At 40.2% G+C, this 20376-nt stretch overlaps 3 protein-coding genes and 1 long non-coding RNA gene across 4 annotated transcripts in view; all 4 read right to left on the reverse strand.

The window, feature by feature from the left end:
• The window catches only part of LOC118232529, a 302745-nt gene that overhangs the window by 262943 nt on the left and 19426 nt on the right, over window positions 1-20376 (reverse strand). The gene's annotated exons all lie outside the window — the stretch shown is intronic.
• LOC118227158 lies at window positions 6471-10603 on the reverse strand. The gene is made up of 8 exons (XM_035417327.1): window positions 10561-10603; window positions 9575-9620; window positions 9107-9310; window positions 8611-8643; window positions 8220-8270; window positions 7630-7689; window positions 7085-7196; window positions 6471-6616 (listed from the first exon to the last, which is right to left on the reverse strand). Exons 2-8 carry the CDS (start codon window positions 9615-9617, stop codon window positions 6502-6504), a joined length of 618 nt encoding a protein of 205 aa, XP_035273218.1. The 5' UTR covers window positions 9618-9620; window positions 10561-10603; the 3' UTR covers window positions 6471-6501.
• Window positions 13576-15229, reverse strand: LOC118227272 (leucine-rich repeat-containing protein 45-like). The gene is made up of 2 exons (XM_035417495.1): window positions 15031-15229; window positions 13576-13986 (listed from the first exon to the last, which is right to left on the reverse strand). Exons 1-2 carry the CDS (start codon window positions 15195-15197, stop codon window positions 13683-13685), a joined length of 471 nt encoding a protein of 156 aa, XP_035273386.1. The 5' UTR covers window positions 15198-15229; the 3' UTR covers window positions 13576-13682.
• LOC118227341 lies at window positions 18934-20201 on the reverse strand. Its single transcript, XR_004765255.1, has 3 exons — window positions 20125-20201; window positions 19441-19531; window positions 18934-19215 (listed from the first exon to the last, which is right to left on the reverse strand). It is a non-coding gene; the product is annotated as an uncharacterized LOC118227341 (long non-coding RNA).

Consider the following 20376-nt stretch of genomic DNA (forward strand, 5'->3'; position numbering starts at 1 on the left):
ATGTTCCTTTCCAACATGCAGTCCACTCACTGAGATACTGCGCTGGAACACTAAGGCTGCGTCCAAAATGACTCCCTATTCCCTATATAGTGCTGTCCTGCCGCTCACTCCCTATCTAGTGTACTACGGGGGGGGGGGGGGGGGGGGGGGGGGGGGCGGTGCATTGCATGTGAGAAATGTGTATATCTACCATTCACTGGAGTACATCTAGTAGTGAATATCCAGAGTAAATGAAAAGTTAAGCCATGGTGGGTCTAGGTGTTTCATCTTTTCAGTTCCACGTTATGAGTTAAACTTTTGTTCATATGTTGCCTAAGGAATGTGCCAGTTGTAGAATGGTTTTTGTTAAAAATGCAGCATTAGGAAAATGACTCTGTGGTAATTTATTTTATACATAAAACAGAAATGAAGTGTTGAAACATTTTGTCTTAAATTAGTATAATAGCAAAAGTGTTGCATATTATTTTATGCTATTGTGTGGATGTGTGCAGTGGATGTGTGTATCATTTTGGTGATTGTATACTATCTTCACTTACTCGTTTATTTTACAAGGCATTTGGGTAAGTCTGGGAAAAAAGAAAAAAAAACAGGATATCATATTTGGAATATTGTAAATATGTACCATTTCTGAGGGGAATCTGGGCTGTGTGTGAATCTAATTTTGGTCATTGTGAGAGAAAAAAAAAAAAAACAAAGGCTGGGATTCAATCAGCAGTTGTTCTTAATGGCCAATGACTGCCAAGTAAATGCAAGAATGTATACCTTTTCTTCATAAACTCATATTGGGAAGTTTCTTTTGATTGCTGAACTAGCCAAACAAATAAATAAATAAAAATAAACTTTCTTTAAATTGTTCCACAAAGTTAAGGACAAATTTTAATAGAATCCCAACCAAAATGAAAGAACAATAAAGGCACATTTGCCAAGCATCCCTTAACAGACGAGTTCCAGTAAAAAGGACAAAAATGATACAGCCTCTAAGCCCAACAGAATGGAAAAGCATGGCTGGTATCAGATTGATATCTCACCTGCCAGTTCAAATGGACGTCCGTTACATTTGCAGCTTAAATCGGCATCACAATTATACTCAATGTAGCTGCCGTCAATTCTGCAGAGATGTGTTTGACTGGTGGAGGTGCAAGCTGGTTCTGGTGACCCCCTCATTTTGAAACATTCAGGAGCATCACACGGCGATTGCTTTTTACAGATCTCAGGTGTTGCTCCTGAAATAGAGGAAAAATATGTGTACACACACAAACAAACACACACAAATTATTGTTACGAAAATGTTCTCAGCCATTTTATTTGAATGAAAGATTTTCTTTCTCATGTTTTTGAGCATTAAATGTAGCTCACATGCAGCCTGTATTATTTTATACAGCCTTTCATGTTCGTTTTAGAGATGACTGTATACCACAATTATATCAGATGTTATGGTGTAAATGGAAATAACAGAATCAACAGCATAGGCTTAAAATTCATTTTTACTTTGGGGGAGACATACTCCTGGACCACCTGGTCTTGTCTAGTCAAACATCAAGCTTCTTTTACACTGAATCTGAGAACGGATTGAAAATTGAAGAAAACATTTCATCTGACTGAAATGAGAAAATGTTCCTATATGGTTTCAATATAACTCCAGCCACTGAATATTACTTAAAGATGAAATCAAACATTACCGATGCTCTGAAAATGAATCACCAGGAGAAATCGCCAAACGAGCATGTTTCTGTTATACAAGAGAAAATCAGCACATAGTTAGCACAATTAGTCAAGTGAAATCACAAGGTTGTGGCAACAACCTGGATATGTTCTGGCATTCATTACAAGTCTTACAAGTTCGTACCAGTTCTGTAAATGTGTTTGTTCCCATTCACATTAAATGTAAAGGTACAGATTGTAATATCCTATGTTGCACTGAGTCTAGGAGCTTATGTGGATGACGCAATCAAGTGCGCCACAGTGTGGAATGGAAGTAAAATAAAATGGTTGCACGAGTGTGCTGAACGTGACTACTAGTTTTGTTTATTCAACAATTCACTGTCGAATAGAACAGAATATTACACAGATGTCTCGGCATCTGAAGACCAGCCTCTTAGGGACATAGTTTCTGGAGCCTAAGTGTCTTCACTTCCACATCCACACGCTGCAGTAACTCTTAGCTACACAGGCATAAATCGGGCGGGCATTCAAGCTAGCTAACATGGCTCCGTAGCACAGAAATGCATCTTGGTGGATGACACAGCATTTTCTTTTTCCATTTTTTTTTTTTTTGGGCTCAAACTCCTAGGCACATTAAGTATGTACATTAGCTTTCTGTTAAATCCAGAATAACAAAACACCCATTACACCAATATGCTATGCCTAAAACTGGACACAAAAGTAACAGCTTGTAGGCCTTTGCGATCTGTAAAAGTGCTGCATTAATTCTCCTCACAGCTACATTCCTCAACACATTTACAATAATATAGGCAACTGATTCTTAAACTTTTAAAATATTGGTACGCAAGTTAGAAATACTCTTTAATATCAGGACCAAAGTTATTTTAATACCTTTCAGGGAATCATCAAAAACACATACAAGCATATCCTAGTGGACTACAGGCTAATTCTGGGCCCCACCTCATACACTACTGACCCAAAATTTAAGAATCACTGATATAGGACGGTAATACATTTTCTTAGCCACACATAAAAGTCAAACAGTGTAAAATGTTTACAATAATAAAAATTTGCAAGACTCACCTGTTTACCATTGCTAATGTGTGGCAGGCGTCCGGGTACAAAATGGCCGTGCTTCATGTGTGTGCTTGTGGGTGAGCGCATGCGTTGACACTCCCATGCATGTTTCTCAAACCTTCCCCTGTTCTCAAACCTTCCTCTGTTCTCGAAGCTTCCCTTGTGAGCGCATGCGTTGTACATCGCAACGGAAGCACACATTCCGGTGAATCTTAGATCTTTGTTTCAAACAAACACCAAATTTCTGGGATTCAGAAATCTGGAGCGAGCCAAAAAGTGAAAGTGTTAAGTTTAATTTTCAGACCTGTACTCCAGCATGTGTTCAGGCTTCATCCTGTGCGGTGTGTAATTTTGGGAGGAGGACAGCGTCATTGACTCCAGACCAAATGGAACGTCAGACGTGGCGGGGCAGTGGGGCGTCACAAAGGTCCCAGGTCCGAATCCCAGCTGGAGCCTTTCCGTGTGGAGCCTGCATGTTCTCCTCGGGTCCATGTGGGCTTCCTCTGGGTGCTCCAACTTTCACCCGCAGTCCAAAGATTTGTAGATTATGCCTCCCATACACTAGATGACTTTAAGACAACTAAAGTCTGACACACTCACTCACATTTAACAACAATCTGTCCAAGTCAAGGGTTTTACTCCAAGAGGTGCACACATCTTAAGATTCTGCAAAGACTGGGAATCATGCAGCTTCACACATTGTAAAATTCCAACACGATTTTTTTGGAGATATTTTTCATGTTAGCCCTCCTCTTTCTGTCGGAAACTCAGATAGAGAAGTAAAATAGGAAGACGGTACTGTGTAAACTATATAGTCAATGGAGCAGCACCAGCAGCAACGGCTTTCGGCCACTGCCACACCTGTGTGTGCAATGCCAATCTGTGCTAAAACAGCAGAAAAGACACTTTCCTGTTTGTATTTTAAACTCTTGAGCGCTGAATAATTTTTTTCTCATCCTTGTGCACTAGTAAAGAAACCTTGTTTGATGATCTTCCAAAATTCTCGAGAAAATGGCTCCATATTTGGAGCGGGTGGCTTTCTCCTCAGGTAGGTTTCTCCCAATGATGTGTTTTCATGACTTTCACCGATTTTCTTGTGCTGAATTTTGTGTTGTATTGCTGTTTTGTGTTGCTCTGATGTCCATTGTACCGGTGGAATGCTGCATCTCCTGTCTGAAAAAGAAATTTTCCCCTGGATACGAATAAAGAAACCTCGAACCTCTGATTGAAACAACCTTGGATTTAACACAGGCGGGTCTCTCCTCTGGTATCTCCCAAAATATTTAATATTAAATGAAAATGGCTCCAGATCTAAAGCAGCTGGCTCTCTCCTCTCTCCCCTGGTTCTCTCCATTCTTCCTGATCCTGGGTGCTGTAGTCTCCCCTGATAAGAACAGGGGCTGCTTTCAGATCCTCTTTTCCAGATCAATCTCCTGTGTCCCAGTACCTTCACTGAAGATAGTGGGCATTCTGAAATGAAGGAAAATAAAATCAAGTTAATCTACAACAGCCAGTCATCATGAACCAAGTGTCTGACTGCTCCACCATGCATCTAATGCTAATGAGAGTTTCACCAGAAAAACACATGACATACCCAATAAGGAACTGATTATTCAATTCAAGTAACTGACTTAGCGTGTGAACCACTCCAACTGACAATACATTGCTGAGGAAAATACATTTCAGTTGTTTCACTACCTACAGAGAGTAGTTCTTTATTCCACAGACTAACCAACCAGGCAACCAAAACTTCCTCAAGAAGCCAGCAAAAATACAAAATCCCAAAGAGAAAGCAAACACCCACTGCAAGACCATACACAAAATCGAAAAATCCCACCTCCCCAGAGCATACAATCAGGCCTTTTAATTAGGCCCAGTCGTTAGCTAATGCGCCATAGTGCTGCCCTCTAGTGGACAGCTCCTCAATTACCTTCCTGGCACCACACTAGCTATACCACGATTCAAAGGGAAATCTAAAGAAAGAAAGAGAAAAAGAAAGGTAATATAGTCAGTCAGGGGAACCATGGTGCAATCTGAAGAAGCCAATTGTCAGTCTACATCATAATATGGGCAGTGTCCCTTCGGGGGTGGGGGTTGTTGGGGTGGGGGGTGGGGGGTGGTGAGGGTGGGGTGTGCCAGGTCCCCAGATGCCGCTGAAGAGAGTCTGGCAGGAGTGTGGGGTCTAGAAATATTTTCGAGAGATAATGAAGTTGTCTGGGATAAAGACATATTTTTTTCTTGATTTGTTTTAATATGAATTTTGAATAAGCATAATACAATTATAATTAATTAAATTGAAATAGTAAATTTGCATTTTGGAAAATGTAGCAATGCATACAACTTGGCGATTATGGACATTTTTAAACCTTGTCATTTTGTAGGATGAAGTTTCATGTGAGCAGAAACTCAGAAACAGAAATATAAATTAGAACACAGTTGATCAGTGATAATTTGAAATAGCTTATGCTGCTCCTAACATTGGTAATTATTTTGTGTGAGAGTAAAAATAATAAGCATCATTGACTAGCCACTTGCAAGATTAGTATTTATGAGAACACACTTTTTGACCTTTTTTTTGACACAGAGCTTCCTATTGTTATTCCCAAGCCAAAAGTCACCGGTCCTTACCAGCAAGAGACAGGCTATCTCCATCACTTCTTTTTTTGAACACATGGTGGCACCAGAGAGCATCTGTCTGAACTGGTGGAGAAATGAAAGTGGCCTTCAGAGCATTATATACGCCTTTGGAAATGACAGAAACAGAAGGAGGATCCTGACTACAGAAACCGCACGGACCTGAATTACAACATTGCACAGGGGGACGCATGCAGAAACTCAGGCTGCGTGGTTCAGGATGACATGGACAAAATCTCTGTGATGTGTGGAGTGAAGGCCATAGTCATAAACATCAAGGCAGAGTCCAACTTTCTGTGGCTGGTACGCTATGCTCAGTCATGAGTCCTTAGACCACCCGATTGTCTTAACACCTCATACACGGAAGCCTGTATGTATGTATGCAAATATGTATGTAAGTATGAAGTGTGCATATTGATTATATTATATTATATTAGCTCAGGAGGTAAGAGCGGTTGTCAGGCAGTCGGAGGGTTGCCGGTTCAATCCCCGCCCTGGGCGTGTCAAAGTGTCCCTGAGCAAGGCTGAAAACCGCACCTCCCTGGCAGTGCAGGTAAACTTACGCAAAGACTGAAAACTGGCTCTACCACCAGACCCAAGACTGAAAACATGCAGGGTTCCAGCAGGTAATGCAGATCCTATTGATCCACAAAGCCTGTTGAGTTTCCCAAAAGATCTCACTGCAGGCTTAAACTGTGCAACACTTTGCCTGAAATACTATTAGGGCTGTACTGCCTGCCCACAAATTCAACTTAAAAAAAAAAATTAATTAAATAGTTTATTTTTATTCATGGAACATGAAACATGAAATGGAACATGAATGTCTAGTTTTTTAAAATTGGAATTTTGGGAAGTTAAATTTTTGAGATTTCAAAATTATAAAACTAAAGGCAAATAAATGAAATTAAATATTTAGTTCACTGTTGAAAAAGTCAAATATATTGATTGATAAATTGACTGATATATATATATATATACTGATAAATCTGTTACATTTGATGTGTTCTGTGGTAACATTATTTTCTTCCATACACTACAGGTGTGGGAGTAGGTGTTTTGATGTACATTACAGAAATCATCCACGGAGTCCAAGGCTGTCAATTTTACATGATTTATTAAACAAAAATCTTACACCACTTCCCCCTCCCCATCTCCATTCATGTCTTCCAGCTTCATTATATTTTGGTCCTGTGCCAGGGGCTGTCCCTGTGGGTCTCTCTCTTCCTGCTCTGCGTCCCTGTGCCTGAACAACGAATTAAGGACCTAATTAAGAGCCTATTGATTCAACACAGTTTTTAATTTGATCAGTGAAGAAAACCGCTACTTCTTTTCATGTAACTGCTTGCAATACAGCACAATAAGCACAATGTGAACATTGGACACGGCATGCATAGCTATTTGAGATATGATGTGGTTTAAGAGGATAAATACAGTAATCCATCTAAACCTGAAAAGCCCCTAATCAAGAATTATAAATGAACAGGATAAAATTCTGTAATTGCATTTGAGGTTGGAACATAAACAAGTATATACAGGGTAAAGATTGAGAACCATGGGGTTAGATGATGTAAACACCATTCGCATCCACACATCTGCTCCCACCCCCCCAACCCCCCCAACCCCCCCAAACAAGTCAATATATTTGGCCAGTGTAGCTGGTGATAATGAAAACCTGTATAGATACCAGCCCTGCAGAAATGGAATTGCTTACCCCTGCTTTGGACAGGCCTTCCAGACGTAGCGTGCAATGGCACCGGCACCAACAACAACAGCAGCAGGAACAGCAACAGCAGCAGCAATCTGCAGTGGGGTCATGCTGGAACCTGAACCAAGGGCATTTCAGTCAAATACCACATTGGACAAAAAAAAAAATAAAAAAAAAAAAACATTTATGCACTCAATCACAGGGGACAAATTAATAGCGCTGTTTAACAAAAAAACTACCATTTACAAAAAAGGGGAAAATCTACCTCCTCACTGAGACCAGGGAAGGTAGTAGCTCTGGTGGTCTCTATCTTTCCCGCATTGGGAGCTGCAGTTGCTTATTTTATTGGTTTTTTTTTACATTGTAAGCCTGGTCATGCGATTGTGCTATACTTAAATTTCATCTTTAACAGACAAAGATAATGTGTCATTAATACTTATCCCAAAATTGAACACAGAAATAAAACAAGGGAACTTTTTTGCATTTATTGTCTGGTAGAAACCAAACAGGTGGCTTGATGCAAAAAAATCACAAAAAATCCAAAGATTTACCAGATGACTCGGTCCTGTTGGTGTTGTTCCTCTCTGGCACTTCAGGTGTGGATAGGTCATCTGTAAAACATTGAACCTGCTGCAGTCTATTGATAGTGTCTCACTTCAGTTGAGTACAGTGGCAGAGACATTGTGGGCATACATACTGTTGACCTTTCCCAGCAAAAAGATCTGCACTTTTGGTTACTGTATGCTGCTCTGCATAAGAGCAACTGCTTTGCTCTGTTGCACATGACTCTTCCCCTTGACTAAATGTTCATCTCCTGATATTCTAAAGCAGGCAACCAGTGCATCACTCTGTCACCAGATTTCTGCACAATTCTCACTGCCCCCTACCCCCCGTAGTCTGCAATAAAAAAGCACATCTATTAAATTCATCTGTTTACAGTTATAACAGGAGAAAAATGTCAAGATTGTTGTTTATTTAAGCACTATTTATGAAAAATTAACAAGCACTGTCTGGTTCTTGTACCAGTCCTCCGTACTGGCATACCCACCGCAGTTTTGATACAGCACAAAGGTTCGAGACCAAATCACACATCTTTTTTATATTGTCCACCCTTTGTGAAGTATAGATGTGAATGTATTACCTTCATAGTGCTTGGTTTCCTCAGGCTGGACCTCATTTTCCATTGACATGCCTGCAACAGTTAGAATATGATCAGTTAAGTTCTTTGGCATTTCAGCTGTAGGTCAACACAGACCTGGTGGTTCTAGGTGTCTTCTTTTTCAGTGCCACATCATGAATTGAACTTTTTTTCTCATGTAGCTGTTGGAATGTGCCAATTGTAGAATGGATTTTATTTTAAATGCAACATTATGGAAATGACTCTGTGGCATTTTGTTTTATACACAAAACAGAAATAAAGTGTTGAAACATTTTGCCATAAATTTGCAGAATAGGAAATGTGTTGCTTGTATTCTTATGCTATTGCATGGATGTGTGTATCATTTCAGTGAATGTAAATTGCTTTCACTTACTACTTTGATCTTTTACAGGGATTTTAGGAAACTCTGGGAGAAAGAGAAAAAAGACAGGACATTATACTGAGAATATTGGGAATATGTACCATTTCTCAGGGGAATCTGGGCTGATAATTTTGTTAATTGTGAGAGAAAAAACAAACAAAGGCTGGGATTTAATGAACAGTTGTTCTTAATGACCAATAACTGCCAATTATTATTTTTTTAATTATACCTTTTCTTCATAAACTCAGGCAAGTTTCTTTTGATTGTTAAAAAAAACCATTAAGGACAATTAATTGAATTTTATTGAAGTTAATTGAATCCCAACCAAAAATAAAAAATTAAAAAAACAATAAAGACACATTTGCCAATAAGAAATGTTTTCATTACCAGCAGTCCTTAACACAGGAGTTCCAGTAACAAGTATAGAAATGAAATGAAATTAAATTAAATGGCTTCTCAGCCCATTCTTACGAACAGCAAGCATCAGACTTGTAGGCTTGTATCTTACCATCCAGTCCAAACGGACCTTCTTCATTGCAGAGGCATTGTAATTGTGCCTCACATTTCAGCTTGATGAGGGGTCCACTGATACTACAGTGTTCTGTTTTCTGGATGGAGCTGCAAACGGTGTTTTCTGAGTCCCTCATTTTAAAGCACTCAGTGACATTGCAGGGCAATTCCTTTATACAGTACACAGCTTCTGCACCTGAAGCTGTGTATACACACACACACACACACACACATTATTTATTAATACATTACTGTTCCAAAAAATGTTTTCTCAACAATTTTATTTGAATTAAATATGTTCTTTCCTGTGTTTTTGAGCATAACATGTTGCAAGCCTCTTTTACTCTGAATCAGAGAATGGACTCAGTATTGAAGTAAATATTTAATTTGACTGAAGTGGACAAATATCAAATATAAGGTTTCAGTATAATTCTAGTCACTCTGAATTGCAAAAATCAAACCTTACCTATGTAATGAGAAGAAATCAGCAAGAGAAGGTAAAAAATCATCTTCTGCAAGAGAAGATTTGCGCTTCATTAATCTTGTGAAAGTACAAAGCTGTCTTTCAGCACAGTCATATGTTGTGGCATTCATTTTCTTTTGTTCATCATACATTTAAGTATAAGTTCTGTAAATGTCTCTGCTTGTTTTTATATTACATATAAAAGCTCAGGCTATCTTATCGCACACAATGTATACATAGCCTGGTGTAATCAAAGTACTTGAAACTGGACAAAAAAAAGTTTGGGTTCTTTATTTGGAGTCGCTAATAAATTATTTAGCTATGATCATTATATTAGTTTACATTACAGGCATATAGGAGACGCTCTAATCCAGAGCAACTTACACAACTTTTACATAGCATTTTACATTGCATCCATTTATACAGCTGGATATATACTGAAGCAATTTCGGTTAAGTACCTTGCTCAAGGGTACAATGGAAGTGTCCTACCCGGGAATCAAACCTGCGACCTTTCGGTTACAAGCCCAGTTCCTTACCCACTGTGCTACACTTTGTCCTACCTGATTGTAAAGAATTACATGAACGTACAATCTTAAAAAACACTGCAATAGAGGATGTTGATAATGTTGTTCATTCACATATGGAAGTGAAAGAGGAATTACATTTAAAAATTAAGTGCCGTGGACAGAATCTTATCAATAACTGTATAAACAAAAAGTTGCGGCCTAACCGTAGGAGACAAAGCAATTAGCATATTAGCCTCCCAGTCAGGCCTCCGATTCTTTCCACACACGGAACATGAAATACCAACTTAAGCTTTTAAATATCGGGACCCAAATTAAAAATACTTCTCTAATACTGGGATCCAAATTATAAATACTTCTGTAATATTGGGACCAGAATTATAAATATGTAGTAGTTTAAGGGACCCATCAGACACACAGGCTAACATAGCCTAGCTGACTGCCGACTCATTAGGAGACTGACCTCAAACACTCCAGCCACCGATTCAGGGTCCTGATGCACAGTTTAAAAAACACTGCAATAGAGGATGACGATGCTGTTGTTCACTCAAATATGAGTAAAAGTAAAATAAGAAATAATAACTACACAAACAGCTTTATGATAAGTGCAACTAGCGCTGCTCACCTTCACGTGAGCAAAATAAGGAATTTAACACAGAAATTAAATAAGAGATTTTTGTTGCATTTATTGTCTTGTAGAAGCCAAATGTATGGCTTCCCTATTTTGCTAAACTTTGTGACCCATAAACAGGAAAGCCAAATTAGCAATGTAGTGAAGCGCAGAGCATTGTAATCATAAAAACCTACACGTACCTGTTATTTTAACTGTGATTTCAGTTTGTGTGTAATTATAGGCATAATATATTGGTATAGACATGTGTACTGGAAGCTAAAGAAAATATAAAATGTCCTGAGGAGTTTTAGCGACAACAGGAGCAAATGAAATGTTGTGTAATGCTCAGCTTTGCCATGCTCAGAACCATCGCCACGTGTTTGAGCTTTTCTCGCCACCATCTGAATTAAGGGACTGGAACACAAAAAAAAAACTTCATAGAAGGGGCACATTAATTTGTTTTTGTTTTATCAACAATGTGCCCCTTCTATGAAGTTTTTTTTTTGTGTTCAAGTCCCTTAATTCAGATGCTGGTGAGAGAAGCTCAAACACGTGGCGATGGTTCTTAGCATGGCAAAGCTGAGCATTGGCATTGCACAGCATTTCTTTTTCATTCTCTATCACTAAAGAATCACTAATATAGGATGGTGATACATTTTCTTAGCCACACATGAAAGTCAAACAGTGTAAAATGTTTACAATAATAAAAATTTGCAAGACTCACCAATGCTAAGATGTAGCATGAGTAAAATGGCCGTGCTTCACGCGTGTGCTACTTATTGTGGGTGAGCGCATGCGTACACTCCCATGCATGTTTCTCAAACCTTCCTCTGTTCTCGAAGCTTCCCTTGTGAGCGCATGCGTTGTACATCGCAACGGAAGCACACTTTCCTGTGAATCTTAGATCTTTGTTTCGAACGAACAACAAATTTCAGGGATTCAGAAATCTGGAGCTAGCCAAAAAGTGAAAGTGTTTTTTTTTCGGACCTGTACTCCAGCATGAGTTCAGGCTTCATCCTTTGCGGTGTGTTATTTTGGAAGGAGGACAGCATCATTGGCTCCAGACCAAAAGGAACGTCAGACGTGGCGGGGCAGTGGGGCGTCACAAAGGTCCCAGGTCCGAATCCCAGCCGGAGCCTTTCCGTGTGGAGCCTGCATGTTCTCCTCGGGTCCATGTGGGCTTCCTCTGGGTGTTCCAGCTTTCACCCGCAGTCCAAAGACTTGTAGATTATGCCTCCCATGCACTAGATGACTTTAAGACGACTAAAGTCTGACACACTCACTCACATTTGACAACAATCTGTCCAAGTCAATGGTTTTTACTCCTAGAGGTGCACAGACTGGGAATTATGCAGCTTCACACATTGTAAGATTCCAACAGGATTCTTTTTATGATATTTTTCATGTTAGCCCTCCACTTCCTGTCGAAAACTCAGAGATGAAAAATAGGTAGACGGTACTGTGTAAACTAAATAGGCAATGGAGCAGGAGCAGCAGCAGCAACGGCTTTTGGCCACTGCCGCACTTGTGTGCACAATGCCAATCTGTGTAAAAACAGCTGAAAAGATACTTGCCTGTTTGTATTTTAAACTCTTGAGCGCTGAATAAAAATTATCCTTGGGCACTAATAAAGAAACCTTGAAATGTTTGATGATCTTCCAAAATGCTCCATATTGTCCAGATGACTGGATTTCAAGCAGAGGTTCAGGTGCACATGACATGAAAATGACATGCAAATCACATGCAAATTTAAGCACATCCTGATCAGGTTGATTAGGTGGTCACTGTTCCTGCAGTCTCATGATCTAGACGTCCGACATATTAAAGGCTGTGACAGCGTGGTTGTGGATGCACCATCGTGTGCTCCAGTTTTGGATTAGCTAGTTGAGTGGTTGCTGTGGGGATGGCTTGTGGATTGGCAGGTTTGTATGGGGGGAGGGGGGGTAAGTTGTAATATTCAGTTTGTGTCTGCTTTTTTTTCTCTCTGGTTATTAATTTTTAATTTTTTGTTGTGACGACGGAGATCGTGTGGGACCCCCGTCTTATGGGGGGAGGGGTGTGACGACCCTATCCACCCTGTCTGCCTGTTACGTGGTTTGTGTGGCTGCTGTCTTTGCTGTCTTTGCTATGGGGCAACATAGCGCAGGAGGTAAGACTGATTGTCTGGCAATCGGAGGGTTGCTGGTTCAAACCCTGCCCTGGGCGTGTCGACGTGTCCTTGAGCAAGACACCTAACCCCTAACTGCTCTGACGAATGAGAGGCATCAATTGTAAAGAGCTTGTAAAGATGATTTAACAACCAAAGAAAACCTCATCGGTCCATTTTTGTGATCATACATTTCATTATGTGCAGCAGTTTGTGGTACAATGGCTGTTTCGGTCCAGAAGTCTTCGGAAAATATTTATTAAAATGTGCGTATTTTGTTACATAATGCATATTTTTCAATCTGCTTTCCATATGAAACGTACCATATGAATACCATCAAGAATGTTTTATTTTGACTTCAAAAGTCTAATATTCCCCATTCACTTTATTGGGAGCTCCAATGTCCTGCCCTCAACAAGCGCAGTACGGGCTTACTTCAGGGACATCACAAGCTTAAGGCATGCCACCAGTCTAGTTAAATATGCATGTCTATGCTCAGGTGTGCTGACCTGCACACAGACTCCAGGGGATTGTAGTTTTTTAGATGGTGGCCATTTATGTAGTTCCAAACATGGCCACCAGATGGGGGACATAGCAGTGTGTGTGTGTGTGTGTGTGTGTGTGTGTAGGCGTGTGTGCATGTGTGCATGTGTGCGTGCGTGCGTGCGTGCGTGCGTGCGTGCGTGCGTGTGTGTGTGTAGGTGTGTGTGTAAGTGTGTGTGTAAGTGTGTGTGTGTGTGTACGTGTGTGTGTAAGTGTGTCTGTGTGTGTAGGTGTGTGTGTGTGTGTGTGTGTATGTGTGTATTTATCACAAGTCTGCTGTAAGCTAAGTGGGGGTCTCCAGGAGCTGGAGGATCTTGGTCTCCAGTTCCTTGGCTTTCTGTGCATTCTGCCCCTCCCCGTGCGCCCCCGCCACTCTCAGACCCTTCAGCACGGACTGCAGCGCGTCGACGTTCCTCACGGAGTCCATCTGGTCCCGGTCGGCCCGGAGCTCCTCCACCCAGTCCAGGTAGGCCTGCAGCAGGCCCAGGTCGTCCACAAAGTTCCCGATGACGCGGAGCCCCGGCCTGAGACGCCTCAGCTCCCTCAGCCTGTCCTTCCCAGCCTCGCCGATCTCGTTCCCCACCAAGCTGTGAACCGACAGCATCCCTACGCTGTAAAACACTGCAAAACACTGTAAAACTGTCTGTGTTTACAGGTGTTTTAGTCAGGACCGTGTCCTCTGTGCCCTTCAGTTTCCCTGTTGGTGGGGATGTTATTTTGCATGTAATTTGCTTTTGCATCAGGTAGCAGCAGTGCTCAATCTGTGCCCTACATGCTAAACTAATGCAAATCATTAGGAAAAGGGTTCTTTGACAGACTCCCTTTTCTCACCGATTAAAAAAAGATACAGTGTACTACACCTCACTGCAGAAAACAGCAGCTTATCATCTGTATTAATTTCGGCACCATATTTCTCAGTCAGTTTTAGTAATCACACAACTTACGGAGCAAATGTCTGAATAATAATAAGTTATATTTACAATAAATACAATGATGATTGAATGGTTGAGACTTTTTCCTGCCATACACTTTCAAACCACTTTTTAAATAAATTTTTTATTAGTTTGTTGTTGTAATTGTTGTTCACTTTGACCTGACTTGAATTTCATGCATGAAATTAGCACTCATATTTTTCTGAACTTTGTGCGAATCACTTTGTAACTGGCCTTTGGTTAGAGCTGTATAAATAAAGTTTGATATTATATTATATTATAATGTTCATGTGAACTCCCCTTTTTCTCAAATTCAAGGTGTACTGGCTGATATTTCCCACTTGAGGGCAGTAGAGGTAAACTACAACACTCGGCCAATAAACTCAATAAACCCATGTTTAGAAAGACTGTAGGAACTGAAAAACATAACAGAAGGCACTCATATAATACAAAAAGTGTGTGGTTTTTAAAAAACTGTTGTATAATCTTAATCAAGACTTATTGGAAGTCTTGGCCCTTGGTCTGTCTGGTAGCTGTGTGGACTGTGTGACTGGTTTTACAGTGTCCATTGCTCTATCTCTCTCTCTCTCACACACACACTCTCTCTTCCCCTCCCCCTCTCTCTCTCCCTCCCTCGCTCCCTCTCTCTCTTTCTCTCTCTCTCTCTCTCTCTCTCTCTCTCTCTCTCTTTAGTCTTACGTGAGGGTCTTCAGGGCGGAGTTCTTGCTCAGGCAGTTGACCATGTTCTCGGTTCCTCTCTCGGTGATGCCAGTGATGTCCAGGTACAGCTCCTCCACTGTGGAGTTCTCCTCCAGGGCGAGCCACAGCTCTCGGACCCCCTCCGAACCCAGGCTATTCCCGCACATGCTGAGCAAAAAAGAGGAGTATGAAAGAAAGGAAGTGGATTAGACCTGTTTACTTAGTAGTAGACTGTTCAAAACTTGCGTGACACAACACCTTCCGTACGTCTGGGCTGGTAACCCAATGGCTGTGGATCTGATACCCTGCTTGGGGCATTGCTGCTATACTCTAGATCTTGAGCAAGATATCTGATTTGCTTCAGTGAAACATCAAGCTTGTATGAATTTGAATATTGTGCATATTTAATCTGCACAACTTGACTAAATGGAAAAATGTGCTGAAAATGTCAGAGGCTTTCCGGCAGTTGAGACAACCAAAATCGAGTAAAAGAGGGGAACATACTGAGTGAGAAACGGGGCGTCCAGGATCAAAATAAAGGGAGCATGCCGCGGTGCGTGAGTGTGACGGCATCATTCAAACACACACCTAAAAAGAAATCCCCCCTCACGGGATTTCTCCTGAAAGAAAGTAACAAAAAAAAAAAGACGAAAGTCAAAAAAGCTAATCCAAAATCCTCAACGAAAAACCAGCTGCAATAACTAAAGTAAAAAGAAAAAGAAAATCCCCAGGTTAAAAAGTCTACACAGAGCCTGTTCCTTCCTGGCTACCTGACCCCAAACTGCCACAATCCCCGCTCTCTAATCACTCTCCCTGCGTCCGAGGAAACAAGCGGCGGCTGTGTGAGCTCATTCGCTGGCGAAGCGGAGGAAACCAATTTACCCCAGTCTACATGCACACGCGTGCTCCCAATTACCAATTAAAGAAGTGCTCTTACCAGGCCAGCGGCTTGTCAGGCTTCACTTCCAGCAGGAACTTAGGGCTCATTCCAATCGCATATTTTTACCTCCTTGCATCCTTTTGCTCCACCTATTGGAGGACGCAAGGAAAAGATCCAAGGCAAGGACGTGAGGACAGAGGAATCTAGAAATCATGTATTAGGCAAATGGATGATCCTTGTTCAGCGATGTGCCATTGAATTGGTCAACACATTATACTGCATGTGTACATATCAACAAGGTTCAGATTTTTTCAGAAATCTTTTGAGTTATTACATTGTTATCTCCAATATGTGTGAAAGCACAAATTCCTTGAAACTCCAGATCATGTTCAGTAGTGTTTTAATTGATTGTTTAAATTTGGGGGCCAAGGCCTTTTCCATTGTTGAAAAAACCTTGCCTACATGCCATTTCCCAAACATAGCTTGGATTCGATTTTGTTTACAAAATACAACTGGAACAACAACAAATTTCACTTCAAGAAAGTGAACACTAACAACAACTAAAAAGGCAAAACAAAGCTTATAAGTATTATCATCCATTTTCAATTAAATGTAAGCACTATAATGGAAATAAGTTGTCGTTATTAAAATTAGCCTGTAATAAGCATCAGTTAAAAAATACACATAATACTCCTTGTATGAATTTCAATTTATCAAAACATATACAAGATATATAGTGTTTATACTCAAATAGTAATTCCTCTATCTTTTGGCAAAAATATACAAAAATACAACATAGAAAAGAAACATCTCTTTCCCTATTTCCAAAATAAATAGAAATAACAAGGACAGTGCTGATGCTGTCCTTGTAATATAACAGAAATAACCTACATGCCACATACAATTCAGTTTTAAAGAAAACTGTGAGAATATTTGGGTTGATAAATCATGAAGTTACTTTAATTTAGAGGAAGTACTGATGCTGCTGATTTATTTGGGTGATTGATTGTGTCTTCTGATTGAGATAAAGCTTGTGGGTGAGGATGATGTTTTTTTCTTTTCTGATTTGGGTCAAAGGTGTCAAACAAAACATCATGTCAAGTATCAAATAAAAACAGATTGTTTGCTCATGCATAGAAAGAGCAATACATTGCAATACTTTACCTTCTTGTTCCAAAAGCAAAATTCTGAAGTTTTACTCCTGAAATCAGTATTTTTCTTTGTGAAATGTATTTCTTTGCCCCTTTTTGTGTGTTATGAGGAAGATGGCAGATTACTGTGGGCCACGCTGTCTGTGGTGAGATATATGTTGGCTCTGGATAGCATAGCCTGGCCAGTTTGTGGCCATTAGCCCTCCTTACAAACCCACATCATTTTCAGCTATGCCTGTTAATTACCACCTGTTTAGTTTGATAATTATGATGTAGCGCTTAATGCTACAAGTACCTATATAGCTGCATATCATTCCTTTTATCATGCTAGTAATTCCTGAGCACATGTTGTCATATGAGCGTCGCCATTTTCTATCTTCCTGCGCACCTCTCGCTACAAGAGGGCGCTATTGTGCTATGGTAGAATTTCAGTCAGCCATTTTCTGCAAGATTATTTATCGTACCCCATTAATGTTGATCGTATTGTGTTGATTTTTCATATTCAGAGATATTTCACCTTCATCCTAATTTCCTATTTTAATGATTATTTCGAACAGTTAATGATTATTATTTGGATCATTATGATACTTTTTATTTTATAGTTATTGTTATAGTTGTTGTTGAATTGTGATAATTGTATATTGCATGATTCTTCTTCCCGTTCCTTTTCATATCATGCATACACACACACACCCACACACCTACACCTGTGTGTGCCTAGAGAATTTACCTATCTATCTGGAAGTTCAATAAACAGAAAACCAAAGATTCCTGACTCCTGTGTCCTGATCGAAACCCCATTGGGACAGCTACCATTCCTTGATCCAGCCCAGTCTCCTGCAACCCTCCTTTACATATATTTTCTTAGATACTTTTGATACAACTCCTTTTGATTTCTAAGCAGCACAGCAAAGTGTGGTACACTTTGCAAACTACCTCTGTGTATACGTAGCGACTATCTCTCACAGACAGAGCCTGACACTGGCCTTATGTAGCTGTGCTGTCTGGCAGTCTGAGAAAGGTATACTATAAATCGTGAGCAAAATGAAGCACAGCATGCCATAAAGAGAAATTGATCACACAGATAGCAAGTCACACTGGAAAATTTAAGAGGTTTCAAAACAGATGATAATGATTAGAATTACGTCATACATTACCAAAATGTTTTTAAAATAATGTTTTATCGACTATGGAACTATGAAACCAGTAATTTTTTTGAGAAACATTAATTGTTGAAAAAAATACATAAACCACACATATACAACATGAACTGGAAAATTAAAGCAGTCTTGAAACCGCTGCTGTTAGCATTAGAAAATAAAGTTGAGTACACTTTGCAAGTACTTATTTATTTATTTAATGCTTATTTGATAGGGACAGATGCATTTAAACATAGATTATTGTCAAACAATATCCAATGCAATGTATCACAGCATTTAAAGCATGACAAGATTAATCCCTTCCCCTTCCCATCACTATCCCCACCCCCATGCCCATCCCCATCCGCACCCACATCACAATCCCTATCCCCCTCCCCCCCCCCCCCCCCCCCCATCCTCATGCCCATCCCCATGCACATCCCCATCTTCATCCCTATGCCCATCCCCTTCTTCATCCCCATGGACCAGGGGGAGCGCCGTACTGAGGCGTTATTCATGTCGTTTTGGGGCCCTAAAGCCGTGGGAAGTTTTTTGAAGATTATAAAATTTCATGTTATAGTGACCTCAATATCATCCAAAACAACCAAAACAAATGTGTGTAAAATGCTGATATTTATGTTTTATACAGTTAAAACAACCTGGGGTCAAATTGACCCCAAAGAACACCAATGCGTACAAAATGTGTAGGAAAAGTCATAAAAGCAAAAAAAAATGACGTCAATCATTTCATTTATTAAAAATTTAATGGGGGCAAAATCCTAACAAACTCATAAAATTAATCCCTCCCCCTTCCCATCACCATTGCCATTGCCACCTCTATCAGCATTATCCCCCTCCCCCTCCCCATCCGCCTGCTCATTATTAACACCATCTCCTTCTTTGTGTACCAGGGGAAGCGCTGTACTGAGGCGTCATTCCTGTCGTTATGGGCCTGTGCCAGGGGCTGTCTCTGTGGGTCTGTCTGATCCAGCTGTGGCTCCCTGTGCCTGATCAACTAATTAACAACCTAATTAGGAGCCTATTGACTCAACACAGTATTTAATTTGTTCAGTGAAGAAAACTACTCCATATTTTTATGTAATTGATTTCAATAACATCATTCACAACTACACCCCCCCCCCCCCAACACCCCAATCACAAGTCGATTAATTTGGCCAGTGTAACTGGTGATAATGAAAACGTGTATAGATACCAGCCCTGTTTGAGTGGAGTTGCTTACCTCTGATTTTGAATGGCCCACATGATACGACATGTATCAATAATTCGAGGAACTGCAGCAGCAAGAATTTTCAGTGGGGTCATGTTGAAATCTGAACCAAGGGCATTTCAGTTAGATACCACAACATACACTTTGGACAAAAAAAGACACTCTAATTATAGGCATGATATATTGGTATAGACATGTGTACTGGAAGCTATAGAACATATAAAATGTCCTGAGGAGTTTTAGCGACAACAGGAGCAAAAAAAATGCTGTGTAATGCTCAGCTTTGCCATGCGAAGAACCATCGCCACGTGTTTGAGCTTTTCTCGCCACCATCTGAATTAAGGGACTTGAACACAAAAGAAAACTTCATAGAAGGGGCACATTATTTTGTTTTTGTTTTATCAACAATGTGCCCCTTCTATGAAGTTTTTTTTTGTGTTCAAGTCCCTTAATTCAGATGGTGGCGAGAAAAGCTCAAACACGTGGCGATGGTTCTTCGCATGGCAAAGCTGAGCATTACACAGCATTTCTTTTGCTCCTGTTCTCGCTAAAACTCCTCAGGACATTTTATATTTTCTTTAATTATGTTTCACTCTGTTTCACAGAGTGAAACATAATTAAAAATAATTAAATCAAAATAATAATGAAAATAATTAAAACTAGTGGGACTCAGCGGGAATCGTAATGTTCGCGTACTTGTCAAAGTATGTGTTGTCCTCCCGAGTAATCAAACGTTACTGATGCAGGGCAGCAGGTAGCACAGTAACCCTCCCTCATGAAGGTCCCAGGTCTGAATCCCAGACCCTCTTTTCCAGATCAATCTCCTGTGTCCCAGTACCTTCACTGAAGATAGTGCGCATTGTGTATGAAGGAAAATAAAAACAAAAAACAAACAATCTACAATAGCCAGACATCATTGAGTGATGTCAAAGTCTGACTGCACCACCA

This window comes from Anguilla anguilla, chromosome 1 (assembly GCF_013347855.1).
Source record: "Anguilla anguilla isolate fAngAng1 chromosome 1, fAngAng1.pri, whole genome shotgun sequence".
NCBI lineage: Eukaryota > Metazoa > Chordata > Actinopteri > Anguilliformes > Anguillidae > Anguilla > Anguilla anguilla.

Coding starts and splice junctions, on each gene's coding strand:
- LOC118227158 (XM_035417327.1), bottom strand. CDS start 9,617: ATGATTTTTTACCTTCTCTTGCTGATTTCTTCTCATTACATAG. Junction 7,690..8,219: donor GGAAACCAAGCACTATGAAG/GTAATACATTCA, acceptor AATGTTTTACAG/ATGACCTATCCACACCTGAA. Junction 6,617..7,084: donor AAGGCCTGTCCAAAGCAGGG/GTAAGCAATTCC, acceptor TTCGTTGTTCAG/GCACAGGGACGCAGAGCAGG.
- LOC118227272 (XM_035417495.1), bottom strand. CDS start 15,197: ATGTGCGGGAATAGCCTGGGTTCGGAGGGGGTCCGAGAGCTGTGGCTC. Junction 13,987..15,030: donor TCCGCCCTGAAGACCCTCAC/GTAAGACTAAAG, acceptor GTCGGTTCACAG/CTTGGTGGGGAACGAGATCG.